This window comes from Acinonyx jubatus, chromosome C2 (assembly GCF_027475565.1).
Source record: "Acinonyx jubatus isolate Ajub_Pintada_27869175 chromosome C2, VMU_Ajub_asm_v1.0, whole genome shotgun sequence".
NCBI lineage: Eukaryota > Metazoa > Chordata > Mammalia > Carnivora > Felidae > Acinonyx > Acinonyx jubatus.
Window position 1 is genome coordinate 18028479 of NC_069384.1, and position 15443 is coordinate 18043921.

At 38.3% G+C, this 15443-nt stretch overlaps 1 protein-coding gene across 1 annotated transcript in view; it reads left to right on the forward strand.

Annotated features, from left to right (window-relative positions):
• Positions 1-14143, forward strand: part of CYYR1 (cysteine and tyrosine rich 1) — a 107086-nt gene extending 92943 nt beyond the window's left edge. The window contains exon 4 of the mRNA XM_027041774.2: positions 9314-14143. Coding sequence (XP_026897575.2) covers positions 9314-9498 — 185 coding nt within the window. The 3' untranslated portion in view covers positions 9499-14143. The remainder of the gene's footprint in view (positions 1-9313) is intronic.
• Positions 14144-15443: the final 1300 nt, after the last annotated feature.

A 15443-nucleotide genomic window follows, 5' to 3' on the forward strand; every position in this document is an offset into this window, starting at 1 on the left:
CTTAAATTAAACATTAAACATTTTAAAACATTAAAAAATATTTTGGGGGGCACCTGGATGGCTCAGTTGGTTAAGCATCCGACTTCGGCTCAGGTCATGATCTCGTGGTCTGTGAGTTCGAGCCCCGCATCAGGCTCCGTGCTGACAGCTCGGAGCCTGGAGCCTGCTTCGGATTCTGTGTCTCCTTCTCTCCTTGCCCCTTCCCCACTTGTGCTCTCTCTCTATCAAAAATAAATAAATGTAAAAAAAAATTTTTTTAATATTTTTTATAAAAGTAGAATGTAAAATACAACATATTTGAATGTGAGGGCTTATGTTTTCTCGGGTTTGAAGTTTCTATTTCGTGCATGGATACATGTTTTTGAATATATCATATATTCTGGCAGATCACGACAGCATGTTGCATTTTCAGTAAATGCATTGTTCTGGGAACCGAATACCGTGAGAAACATAATAAACCTTATGGTGGAAGCATTTTTACTGCAAAAAGGCTAGGTCTTCACAGACATAATGTGCTTGATCACTTCTCATTTCCTTCACAAAGTAACTAATTAAGCTTTTACTTAAGAGATAGGAAAACACACAGAGTAGTATTGAATGCTTTTCAAAATCTTTCATCTGTAGACATATTACATATTTTTCCTCACAGTAATTAAATAACCTTGTGATAAATGAGGCAACCCAATTTATTGTATAGTCCTACAGCCTGCGGGCCAAAATAATTTGGCCAAGGTCATTCTTATTCCTTGCTGAAAGGGCTCAGTGAGGACACCTGCAGTGAACGCTATTTCTGTGCACTAGAGAGATTACTGAGAAAAGGTAGTCTGCCCCCCCCAATACTTTGTTGGACAATGACCTTCCAAAATAGTTTTTGTTCCCGCCATGTTGGGTAGAGTGAACAGTGTCCAGTTTAATTACAATTATTTGTCAAGTCTTATAACTTCCACTACTTTCCAGAACTTCATTGTGAGCAAAGGAAAGTGATCGTGCTAACCCTTTTTTTAAAAATAGGTTTGGATGATACACACTTGAAAGAAAAGAATACAGAAAGACCACAACAGAAGGCTTTGCAAAGATATAAAAATCAACAAAAGGAAAGCAAGGAATTTCAATGCTATCAAGAAATCTGAGATCCGAAGTATATTGTTGAGTCCCCTACTGATTGCCTAATAGATGATAGATAGATAGATAGACAGACTGATTTGGGTAAACAGTGGAAAAGGAGGGGGAAGTTCTTGCAAACAGAAAAATGACAAAGGATACATGTAGAAAGGGGTTGTGGAATTGGAAAAAATCATCATTTTTAAAACCATCATAAGAAAAGTTTAGGGGTGTTTGTGTGGCTCAGTAGATTAGGCAGCCAACTCTTGGTTTCGGCTCAGGTCATAGTCTCATGGTTCGTGGGTTTGAGTCCCACATTGGCTCTGCAATGACAGTGTGGAGCCTGCTTGGGATTGTCTCTCTTCCCCTCTGTCTCTGCCCCTCCATGCTCCTCTCTCCCTCTCTCAAAATAAACAAATAAACCTAAAAAAAAAAAGTTTGGGACAAGAGTCATTAATGATGCTGAATCTGGGGGAAGAGGCTGCAGGGGGGCAGGACATTTGCAAGTATCTACTCCCAAGTTTGCTGCTAGTTATAAGGGGAAAGATAGAAACCAGACAGTAGAGAAATCAAACAACATCTTGACCAGCCAGTAAAGTCACCAAAAAAGGACAGATGGACATCTTGTACCTTTGGGTATTAGTTACTCTGAAGATGACACAATTGTATATGTGTAGGATTCTGGTTGAAAGTTTACAGCTTGAATCTAAGCATGAAGAAAAAAAAAATCTGACAAAGCCAAGTTGAGAAGCATTCTATAAAATAACTGACTTATGGTCTTTAAAATCTCCTGGAAATATTTCATTAAGAAATCAAAACTCTAGGGTGCCTGGCAGGTTTAGTCGATTAAATTTCGGCTCAGGTCATGATCTCACGGTTTGTGAGTTCAAGCCCTGCATCAAGCTCTGCACTGACAGTGCAGAGCCTGCTTGGGATACTTTCTCTCCCTCTCTCTGCCCTTCCCCTGCTCATGCTCTCTCTTTCTTAAAATAAATAAATAAAGCTTTTAAAGAATTTTAAAAAACTCAAAACTCTAGGGGCACCTGAGTGACTTAGCTGTTTAAGCGGCCAACTCTTGATTTCAGCTCAGGTCATGATCTCACAGTTCATGAGATGAAGGCTTGTGTCCGGTCCTGTGCTGAGTGGAACCTGCTCTCTCCCCTCTTCCTTTGTCCCTCCCATGCCGTCTCTCTCTTTTAAAGTAATTAAACATTCAAAAAAAGAAATCAAAAATCTATTTGCATCATTGAATTCACAAATGAGGGTAACCTTATTAGTATTTGCACTGAACACACAAAGACTTTCATATACTTATCAAAGGATTTGGTGATATGAGGATAGTATCTTCTGATTGTGCCTATATTCTTACAGAAATTAGAAACAAGTCTTGTTCTGAAAGTGGGTTGAGGAGATGTTTATAGTTAAGGAATCTCAGAGGGGCAGGGAAATACCTAAAGAAATACATAATTTCCAAGCAATGCCAAGGGTTTCCACACTTAAGAATATAGTCATTCCTTGAAAGTGAAATCAGTTGTTATAATTGTTCATTTTTCTCTAGCCACTTTAAGCTCCTAGGTACCAGTCTGGGAGAGCCAAAATGTTGAATTTAATCAAGATTGGAGATTTATCAGGCAATGGGGAGAAAAAGAGATAAGAAAGTTGATAAATGCACAGAAATAATTTTACTGATGGATGATAAATTTAAGCTTAATAAAGATAGGAAGACAGGAAAGAGGTGACATCAGTTTAAATTAACTCTTTTAAATGTCATCAGTGAAACTGGAAATCTAGGTGAAGTTCAAGATATGTTGGCATGCGCATTCTAGAAAGGTAAAGAGTCGCGGTCAGATTTACATATGTACCATTCCGTTATTGGTTACAGCAAGGGTGAGAAGAAGATTTTTGCAGGCAAAAAAGTTCAAGTGTTAAAAATACTGTTTAACACTTCATGAAGTGGACAGTCTTCATGCAGAAAGCTGCAAAATAGGTGGAAGGAAGGGAGCTTTTAGAGGATAAAAAAATAAAGAACAAAGAAGAGAAAAATAGGAAATATCTGATTGGCTGCCGCATAAACCTTGTTTGGAGTGAGAAGGAACAGGAAGTAAGTATAGAGCCCAGAGTTGGCTTGGGGTTTGGGGATTAGCTGACTGGATCTACTAAGTTCCAGGTCAAGTGGAGCTTCGTAGGAACATGACGGTTATCTAAGCTTTGGTTTGCTGCCATAGCACCCTGGGCAGAAGTAAGCTCCATCTTGGGGCTAGAAATTACTTCAACACATGAATGTTGAAATCATCAACAATGTTAATAGAAGTCATGATGTGGAGAAAGATAATGGGCCAGATGCTAAATCTTCAATGGATGAGAGTCTAGAGCAGAGCAGACCACAGGTATTGATAACGAGGAGGAGTAGAAAGTAGTATAATCTCATAGTGTGTGCTACAAAAGAGCCCAGGTTTTTAAAGAGGGCACATAAGCCACGGTTTGAAAAATGGCTATGAGAATCCCAGAAGACACCCAGTGCACCTGCTGGCCCTATAGGACATAGCATACGGGAGAAAAAGAAGACCTCTGATTTAATACTGCTGTAGAGGAAGCTGCCCTCTCAGGACAAATCTGACTTGAATGAAAACAGAAAGTAAATGTTCACTTTTTGAGATAATTATCTCCTGTATTCTTCCTTCTTCTCAAAAGCTCAAAAACCCCTTTATTTTTCTCGCTCTCAGCAGATCTCATTTCTCTGGAAAACAGGCACAATTAGAAGAAGACTTCCTCATATTCTGAGCTAGAGTAAAGTGTAAAGGGATGAAAAGGTGAGGATACAAAGGGCTTTTCTGACGACAGACTTTGTGGTCTACTGAGTACAGTGAAAGGGGGTGGGGAAAGTTTAGACAATTAATTAAATTCATGCGCAAAGCCTTCCAGAGTTAGAGGTCTACAATGAAGGATGCTCTAGTAGCTTGTCTAGTAGCTTGTTTCTCTGGTAACAGAGAAATGTAAAACATGACTGGACTAGGTCTTGATGTCATCTGAGGGGAAGGGGAATGACAGCTTCTAATAATATCATCTTTTTGGGAAGCGCATCTTAGGCCACTATTGAGAAAAAGTGGGCAGGACTGGGTCTGTGTGGTGGGGATGGAAGCAGTGGAGAGGTCCTGCTGGGAGCTCTGTGGGCTTCTGCTCTGAGTACGGTTCAGGCAAATTGTGAGTAGTGGGATTTGGGAGACAATGGAGGAGAAGATTTTCTCCTAGCAATAATATTAGGAGTTATTTTTAAAAATAAGTTGTGAGCTGGAGCCCTGGGTGGCTCAGTCAGTTAGGCAGCCAACTTCAGCTCAGGTCACGATCTTGTGATTCGTGAGTTTGAGCCCTGCATCGGCCTCTGTGATAACAGCTCAGAGCCTGGAGCCTGATTCAGATTCTGTCTCTCTCTCTCTCTCTCTGCTCTCCTTCACTCTCTCTCTCTCTCTCTCAAAAATAAATAAGCATTTTTAAAAAATTAAAAATAAGTTGTGAGCAAACGCTAAAGTATATTAAAAGATAAATTGAGGCATATTAAAACTTTTAAGAGTTTATCTGAGCAAAAATTGATTTGAATCAGACAGCACCAACCAGAAGTTGTTAGGAGTACCCTGCCTTATATAGAGAAAGTGTGGAAGTGAAGAAATGCTCAGCTACAACTTAAATCCTAGTTGGCTCTTTGTGATTGGTTGCCTTAGTGTTTTGATTTTGTAACTTTGAAGCATTTACAGGCTTACATCTTGGTTTGCTTACCATGACAGTGGAGTCACCTCAGTGTAGTGGGCTCCTTGTTTAATTAATATTACAGGTGGTAATCATATTGCAATATATAAACATGTCAAATCAACATTTTGTACATCTCAAACTTACATGATGCTATATGTCAATTTATCTAGTAAGAAAATCTTTTTTGAAACATGTTAAAAAAAAGTCATGAGATTCACCTGGCCTACCAGATATTAAAACCATTTAAAATCAGTAATAACTAAATGGGATATTAGTACAAAAATATATGCCTTGTTCATTGGGATAGAACAAATAGATTAAAATTTCACAAACAAAAGGAGAGACAACAAAGCAATGTGAAAAATGAGGATTAAGAAGGCACGTAGATAATTTGGCTTAGCCAAAAATTTTAAATTTAGAAAAAATAAACTTTGATGAAAATATACACCAAATAAAATAATACATAAATTTAAATGGAAAACCTCAGAAATAGTTTGGTCACGTATCAGATATCTGAAAGAGGAGATAAATGTCTAAGTTTAGAAACAACACAGAAGAGATAAAAAAAGATGGAGCATATATTTTAAGTACAAGTTTTCAACTCTGGTATGTCAAGTGAAAAAATATAAGTAATCATTTTGACAGTTATTTTTAGAAAAATACCTAGAAAAGATACACACTTCTGTATATTTGTTCATATCATATTATGTTAATTATATCTTGATTCGAATTAAGATCCCACTTTTTAAATTACCAACCTAAAACAAACTAAAAATCACCCAATATAAACTACAAACAGCAAACAGGTTGTAGAACAATGTGAAATCTAGCTACTACCAAAGAAATGTAAAATAAAGAGCTGTTGTTTTTACCACTAAATTACCAAAGTGTTAAGTGATAGCCAGTTAGTTGATTCTTGGAATTTTATTTTAACAAACTAACTCAAAATAATAATACCAAAAAAACCTATGTGTAGAAAGAAAGTCATCACTCCATTATTTATAATAATAAAAAATTGTTAATTTCAAAATAACTGAAGAGTCAGAATAATATGCAGACATTAACAATAAAGTTTATGAAGAATATGTAGTAGAATGAAAAAGACCATGTTATAATACAAAGTAAAAAAAGCATATACCCATTTTACATGACTACAAGGATATAAAAACCATAAATGACTAGAAGAGATTATATAAAGATAGTTGTTAAATCATGGCGACAAAATTATGGATGATTTTCCTGCTTCCAAATTTTTTTAAATAATGTTGTATATGTTTTGGTAACACTGTGTATCTTCCCCTTTACGTTTGCTTTAGAGATGTTGGCCTGAGTGGATGAAAAGCATTATGTTTCTTCTATGAATTACATAATGTCTGTAAATTTTATAATATTGTAGAAAACTATAATGACATTAAGGATAAACAGCATAAGTGCACCTGGGTGGCTCAGTTGGTTAAGCATCTGACTTTAACTGAGGTCATGATCTCGCGATCGGTGAGTCCAGCACTGCATCGGGCTCCATGTTGGCAATGTGGAGCCTGCTTGGATCTCTCACTCTCTTCTCTCTCTCTGCCCCTCCCCTGCTTCTCCCCATGGTTTCTCTTTCTCTCAAAATAAAATAGATAAATTTAAATTTTAAAAAAGGATAAATGGCATATTTTCCCTACTTAAATCATAGAATTGGAATATTGATTATGAAAGAATTTCAAAGGCACCATCCCTCCAGCTGCATCCATACATCTTTGAAAGATGATTTGACCTTTAAGAACAAAGCCTCTTAGAGTTAGTCAGGAATTTTCTAGAATTGATACCTTAAAAAGTTTACTTCCTAGTGAAACCTTATTATCGCAAGAAGGAAAGATTATCACAGTCCACAGTTATACAAGTCTTATTTCAAAATATTTTCCAGTAGCTGGTGCTATAAAAGATGTGCCATGTTTATTTCATGATGGATAGTCCTCAAAATATTGCTCTTCTGCATTATGTTATCACTTTATCAAAATTCAAAGGCTGTATGAGTAGAAAGCTATATGGCTCTAATCATATCTTAAATTTTCATGTTCAACATGCAGCTGTATAAACCATAGGGAATCTCACTGAAATGTCCTCTAGCCGTTTTAATGCAGATGGCAAAACATAAACACTTTGTTACATAAATAGACACTGTCACGGCTTCATGACAGAGAATGATGCAGAGTCAATCTGTAGAATCATTCTACGTGTGCTCCTCAAGTGGGAGGCAGGGAAACCTTCCGTATAAAAACAGCTTAGAACCACATGCTTATAAGAAACAGTTCAATGGGTATCCAGCTGTAACTTCCTGTTTTACATGGAGCCTGCATTTCTTAGCTTGGATGAAGTATATTATAAATCTCTTTGTCTCAGTCTTCCTAGATATAATGAAGCAAAGGAGTGGGTGTAATACAGCGGGAGTGTGTGCTTTGAGTCCACAGGAGTTGTTCCATTTTGTTATAGAAAACAAAGCTTGTGATAGCCCGGACTCCAAATGTTTAATTAAAGCAGGCTTAGAGAAGCTGTATACAGCTGCGTCCTCTGCCATGAGGCCTTGGCCTGTAGAGCCCACTAGACACTGGCAAAGCCTTTGCTCAGTAGAGCAGTCCTCAGAGGACATCCTGCCCAGTTCTGTGTCTCCATTTTCCTCTTTTCTCAGGTGACTCAATCCTGTGTCCTCACATCCCTGAGTACAGGCAGATCAGTAAGTGGTTCAAGTCATCAAGCTCTTGGTAAAGCAAGCCAAGTTAAAGGGATCCAGAAGAAACATTGTTCGTGTTGCATACAGGGTGAAGCCCTATGTTTGTGCACGCATATTAATCAGAACACTATCGTAATCTTATTGGTAAGAGCACAATTTAGAAGACTTTTTTTAAAGATTTTATTTCTAAGTAATCTCTGCACCCAACATGGTGCTCGAATCCACCACCTGAAGATCAAAAGTCACATGCTCCACCAACTGAGCCAGCCAGGTGACCCTGGAAGATATTTTAGAAATAAGTTTATTGAAATGTTGCTTGTTCTTTTCTTCCATTGTAATGTTTAAAAGGCTTGGCCATTTTTTGCATCATTATGACAGTAGTCCTGTGATTTAGGCTACATTCATAGTAAGCAATTAAGTCATGTCAATTTCCAATTAGAATCATGATCGTGATGATAATTCAACTACTGCCAAATCATCAGAGGGGTTGCTCAGATGTTGCAGAATGATTGGCTCTTGAAGACATAGAGTACATAAGGGGTGCTTCTCTTCCAACCCTCGACACGGGATTGGCACACTACAAAATAGACATCCATACAGAGTCGTGATAAAGTGTATTAAATATGATTTAAAACACACTGACATATACTAACAATAAAAAATTAAGAAAAATTTTCAAATAATACTTTGAAAACGAAATTCTTCATTCCTATTCACAAATGTGCTTGCCTAAAGGGAGAAAAACCCTCACTTTTTTTCTTATTCCTATAATGGTTCCATGACCTTCTGAGTTGCAGGAGCCCAATAAAGGGTGCCCAATACCTGGGCACCTTCTTTCACTCTCCATCTCTTTCTTCACCTGCCCAGTCATCAAGTAAGCACTCAGCTGCTCAAGATCTCTTCTGATTTTTTCACTCAATGCCATGACTCCCTTACACTCTTTCACATATGCTATTACATCATTTCTCCTTTCCTTCTGCCCACTTCAATCCATACGGCTGAGACAATCACCTTCCCAAAGCATATTTACCAGCATATTAATATATATATCTGTTGTGCCTGGGTGGCTCCATCAGTTGAGCGTCCAACTTCGGCTCAGGTCATGATCTCACGGTTTGTGAGTTCGAGCCCCACGTCAGGTTCTATGCTGACAGCTCAGAGCCTGGAGCCTGCTTCAGATTCTGTGTCTCCCTCCCTCTCTCTGCCCCTCCCCCACTTGTGCTCTGTCTTTCTCTGTCTCTCAAAAATAAATAAATGTAAAAAAATTTTAAATATATATCTATATATCTATCTATATCTATCTCTATCTCTATATCTATATCTATATATCTAGTAAATGCACATCACACACTCCTTATGTGATATTCAGAGCCCTCCATGATGATGCTACAATCGGATTCCTCAACACTTTTTCCCATTTCCACCCTCCACGTACTTTTTGCTTTCAACAAAAGTGTTCTTCTGCTTCTGTGCTTTTGCTCAGTCTTGAATTAGCCCCTAGTCTTTAATTTATCTGCCCTTTCACATATTTCCAAGAAACTTCCCTAAGCAGCCAATTCTAAACATTTTGGCCAATGGCGCCATTTTTTATAGCACCTACCCTTTCATATACATGCATCTTCAACCAAATAAAACTAAGATTTTTTTCAGACAAAAATTATGTCACCTCCCAAAGTGCTCAGTCCAGTGGCTGAAACATAGTAGACACTTAAGTATTTGCTAAATGTCTGACGCCCTTTACCTTTTCTTTTTCAGTGGCACCACCACCCTATAGTTATGACCATGAGATGGAATACTGTGCCGACTTGCCGCCTCCCTACTCTCCGACCCCACAGGCTTCCGCGCAGCGTTCTCCACCCCCTCCTTATCCTGGAAATTCAAGAAAACAGTCCTTCTCCCAGAACAGAATATGTGCCAATCAGAGATCTTGCTTGGAATAAAAGGCTTGCTCTAAGGAATACATTTTTGGGTGAAACAATATGTCGAGTGGAATGTCCAGGCTAAGAAACACTGAGTTTTTATCCTTCTCTGAGCTGACCCCATCTGACGTACTGTTCGATTTGATGGTATCATATTTGAAGAGATGTACCGGTCAATGTAAGCACATTCAGAGAAGAGTAACAAGATAGACAAAACATCTGAAAATCATGTTGCTTAAGGAAATTGCAATACTGATCCTGGAAAAGTGAAGAATTAGGAAAGACAGGAAGACAGCCTGGACTACCTAAGGAGACAACTATATTCTGCGTTGCTTTAAAAGTTGGAACAAGAATTATTCATTCTTTCATTCATCAATAAATACTATTCAAGTGCCTAAGAGCTCACTCTGTGTCTTCCACTGTTTGTGAAGCACTGGATGGAAGCTACAGGAACTTTGGTTTCTGGATGAGAACAAGGAACTTTGGTTTCAGTATAAGAAAGAGGAGTTGGAGCTTCCTTATTCACTAGATTGTTTTTTGAAGTTCTCTATTACCAAGACTTCAAACAGAATCTGTCTATCTGATAGAGACATGCTCTAGAAAGGACAGCTAAATCAAATGGTAGATGGATCCACTGGGCCCCAAACATTCTGTTCATGTTTTAGGTAAGTGTGAAGTAAGTCTCTATGCCTCCAAGAATTAAAACAACTGGAAGAGTTGAATCTTCTCTATTTAGTTTGACAGCTAAAACAAGATCAAAGGGACTCAACAGCTGCTTAAAGCCAAGTGCTAGCTACTGCTATCTAAAAATCATGTGATTTTAAGTAGTGTTTTATTATGAAAAAGGTTATTCCACTGTGGGGGGGGGGGGGGAACCGTATTGAGTTCCAGAAGCAACAAATACTTCTCTTCAGATTAAGAGATTAGAAGCCAAATATTCCCATGGGATTTTACATCAAGGAGTAGACTCGTAGAACTTGACAAAAAAGATATACAACAATTTACAGAAAGAAGAGAGGAAAATAGAATTTGGATTCTGTTCTGTGGAATTCCATTCATATGTAGCTTAGTCAAATTTGTTTCCCTTTTCTTTTGTAATACTTTAAAAACCTACTCCCTTGAAAAAGTTATACAGTTAATAGAAAGGTTATGATAGTGACACCAAACGGTTGCCTTTTGCCAAAATCCAAATGTTACGAAGTGCCTACCTTCAACTATAAAAGTTTTTACTAAATAATTCTAATGTGCCATATTTTGCTGCAAGTAACCTTAGCATTTATATTTTTATGTGGGTCCTTTCATGTTTTTAAAATTTACATTGACAAAATATTGGGGGAGAGTGATGTCACCAAGATGGTGACCTACATCATTGCTGAATTTGCTCCCCCTCACAAGAAGAACAAGTAACAACTATCCAAAACAAGACACCACTGAGAGAATCCTAGAACACAGGAGTGAGGCTGAAGCACCCCCCTGAACTTCAGAGACCAAGACAGACTGTAGTAGAGGGGTAAGAGAAGTGACTACATGTTGACTGCATTGCCCCTCCCTCAGGACAGTGCAGCACCACGGGAAGAGATGTCTCCTGAGCCTCCAGTTCCTCCAGTGGAAAAGAGAACCCAAAGGAGGACAACTAACTGCCCACCCCCGCCCCAGGATGGTGGATCACTCTGTGGCAACCCCTACTCTGATCTCATACCACTGGAATTGCAGGGCTCAGCCACTGTAAATATAACTGTGACAGAGAATGAGGAGGAGCTTGCAACAAACAGCCCATGGATGTTGGCAGACCAAGTTCATACTGGCGGTGCCCAAATAGTAATCTCAACCAGGGGCTTTGCTCATCTGTAGAGCCAAGTTGGGACACACTCTGATCAGGGAACCCAGAGGGGTGCAGATCTGCCTTATTAACATCCTCAAACAAGAAGTTCGCCAGCCCTACAGCCCAGTTTTCTCACACCCAGGAAGGGTACTGAGTCACAGCCCCACCAACTGTGGAGATTGCCTTCAGCCCCATCTGACCAGAAGGGCTAGAGACAATTCCTGGAAGCTGCGTGACCGAGTGACACTTGAGCTGAAAGAAGAGCAGACAGAGGTGATAGTTTGCAGAGCCAATGGCCTCATTTGGCCAGGGAACTTGTGGTGTGGGTCTGCTTGAGTTAAGGCAACAAAGAGCTTTACTGGTTTTAGAGCTGCTCCTCTTCTTGCATCCAGGCAGGGAATCTAATTCATAGCCTTGCTTATTGCTGAAGACAGCCTGCAGCCTATCTGAGCAGGGAACTTAACCAGAGCACACAGGAAGCTGCATAGCCCATCTAACAGCCCTACATACCGTGGGACTCGAAGAGAGTGCAGCCCTTGGCTTCCTCCATCTGCACAGCATCACCTGACAAGGGAATTCAGTGGACACTCAGGCCTGATTTGTGCCCCAAACAATGATTTGTATGGGCCCTGAGCCCTGGCTGCTGCCCTGCCAGAGCAGAGAAGCAGGTAATATAGCTCCATCTACTACTGAATATAGACCCAGTCCCAAACATCTAGTAAGTCTGAGCAGAGAATAAGACAACTGAGGACCCCATCCTATAGCTTCATATGGATAGGGAACCAAGCCAGCAAGCATATCCAAGTATTTTCAGCCAGTGGTAAACACACTCCATTCCTCTCTTCAGTGTCTGAATAGATGCCTTGCCCAAAGAAGTCCATAATAGCAGGTCCCACCTGCCCAAAGGCATTCCAACAGACACACCCACCTAAAATGAGCTGACTACTGAAGAGCTATCTCTGCCAAAACAAACCTGTAAAGTCTGGAAAAGGAGGTTAATTACTCAAATGCTCAGAGCTGCCTGGGTGGCTCAGTCAGCTAAGTGTCTGACTTCAGCTCAAGTCATGGTCTCACAGTTTGCGGGCTCAAGCCTCACGTCAGGCTCTGTGCTGATAGCAAAGCGCCTAGAACCTGCTTCAGATTCTGTGTCTCCCTTTCTCTCTGCCCCTCTCCAACTCTCTCTCTCTCTCTCTCTCAAAAATAAGTAAACATTAAAAAAATTTTTTTAATAACTCAAATGCTCAGATACCTATGCAAGAAATTAAGGCTCATGAAAAATCAGGTAAATACGTCACCACCAAAGGAAACAAATTAAGCCCCAGTGACTGACCCTAATGAAATGGAAATCTATAAACTATCAGACAAAAAATCCAGAATAATACTCCTAAGGAAGTTTAGTGAATGACGTGAAAGCAGAGACAGACAACTAAACAAAATTAGGAAAACAATGCAGGAACAAAAAGAGTTTGACAAAGAAATAGCAACCAGCAAAAAATAAAAACAAAAACAGAAATCCTGCAGTTAAAAGATACAATAACTGAACTGAAGAATTCAATAGAGAGTTTCAAAAGTAGACCTAAACATGCAGAGAAACAAATCAGCAACCTGAAGGATAGGGCATTGGAAATTACCCAGTCAAAGGAGAAAAAAGAAATTAAAACGGCAAAGAAAACCCTATGGAAATTAAAGGATAATGAAAACCAACAATATTTGCATCATAAGAATTCCAAAGGAATAAAAGGAGAAAGGGACAGAGTGTCTACTTAGAGCAAAAATGGTTGAAAACTTACTGAACTTGGGGAGATAAATGGATATCTAGATCCATGAGGCCCAAAGGATCCCAAATAGGTTGAACCTAAGGGTATAGGGCTACTCTAAGAGACATTATAATTATATTGCCAAAAATAAAAGGCAAACAACAACAACATTTAATAGCACCAGGAGAAAAGAGAACTTACATACAAGGAACCCCCCATATGACTATTGGTAAATTTCTCAACAGAAACTCTTCAGGCCAGGAGAAAATGGGGTGACATACAAAATACTAAAAGAAAATAACTGTCAACAAAAATTCTATACCCAGAAAAGCTGTCCTTCAAAAGTGAAGGAGGGATAAAGATTGTCCTGAACAAACAAAAGCTGAGGGGGGTTCATTACAACCAGACCTATCTTGCAAGAAATGCTAAAGGGAGTTCTTTAACTCCCCTTATAATTAACACAAAAATAAAAACACAAAAAGGTAGCATGAATCTCACTGACAATGGCAAATATATAGTCACAATTGGATTATGCAATATGGTAATAGTGATACACCATTCACAACTCTAGTTTAAAAATATTTTTTAAGAATGTAGCAAAAATAACCATAAATACAATAACCTGTTGTTATTTGCACCATATAAAAAAACCATAAATTGTAACAACAATAATCTAAAATGTGAGAGGCAGAGGGGAGCCTAGGAGGCTCAGTTGGTTAAGCATCTGACTTTGGCTCAGGTTATGATCTCACGGCTGGTGAGTTCGAGCCCTGCATTGGGCTCTGTGCTGGCCGCTTGAAGCCTGGAGCCTGCTTCAGATTCTGTGTCTCCCTCTCTCTCTGCCCCTCCCTTGCTCGTGCTGTCTCTCTCAAAAATAAATAAACATTAAAATGTGAGGGGCCGAAATAAAAATGTAAAGTATAAAAATTCTATTTAAGTTATTAATAGGTTTAATATAGGTTTAAAATAGAGTGTTATAAGTTAAGTTATATTATGCATGCCTCATGGTAACCACAAGGGAAAATCTTGTAGTAATAACACAAGAGAACACAATAAATAAGTCAAACTATATTGATACAAAAAAAAATCAAAAACACACACAAAAAAGACAGCAAGATAGGAAACAAGGAACAATGGATCTACAAAAGAATGAGAAAAAATTAGCAAAATGGCAATAGTAAGCCCTTACCTATAAATAATTACAATAAATGTAAATGGATTATATTCTTCAATCAAAAGAATGGCAGAGCGGATAAAAAAATTCAACAATATCAGCCTTAAAAAAGACTCACTTTAACCTTAAATAAAAGAAAAAAAAGGCAAGTATAGCTACACTTATATCAGACAAAATAAACTTTAAAAATAATAAAAAAGAGTCAAAGAAGGTTATTATGTGATGATAAAGGAATCAATACATCAAGAAGATACACAATTGTAAATATTTAGGTGCCCAAGAAAAGAGCACTTTAATACATAAAGCAAAAACTAACAGAGTTAAAAGGAAAAATAAACAGTAATCCAATAATAGTTGGAAACTTTAATACCCCACTCTCAACAATGGATAGATCATCCAGACAGAGAATCAATAAGGAAACAGTGGATTTGAACAACACTATAGAACAAATAGACCTAGCAGATGTACACAGAACATTCTGTCCAACAGCAGAATACACAATCTTCTCAAGAGCACCTAGAACATTTTCTAGGACAGACCATATGTTAGGCCACAAAACAGGCCAGCAAATTCAAGAAGACTGAACTCATACCAGTAGTGTGAAACTAGGAATCAGTAATAAGAGGAAAACTGGAAAATTCACAAACACATAGAAATTAACATTTTCCTGAGCAACCAGTGGGTCAAAGAAGAAATTAGAGGAGAAATAAAAGTTTATTGAGACAAATGAAAATGGAAACACAACACACCAGAACTTATGGGATGCAGCAAAAGCAGTTCTAAGAGAGAAGTTCATAACAATAAATGCCTACATGAGAAGTAAGAAAGTTCTCAAACAACCTAACTGTATGCCGTAAGGAATTAGAAAAAGAAGAACAAATTGACCCCAAGGTTTGCAGAAGAAAGGAAATAAGATCAGCACAGAAATAGAGAATAGAAAAACAACAGAAAAGATAAACCAACTAAGAGTTCTTCTTTGAAAAGATAGAATTGACCAAATCCTAGCCAGACCAACCAAGGAAATAAGAGAAAAAAATTAAACAAATCAACAAAATTACAAATAGAAAAAGAAACATTACAGCTATTACCATAGAAATTCAAAGGAACACAAGAGACTGTTAGAACATAAATTAGTGCAGCCACTATGGGAAATAATAATATGGAGGAATCATTAAAAAATTAGAAATAGAACTACCATATGATCCTGCAATTC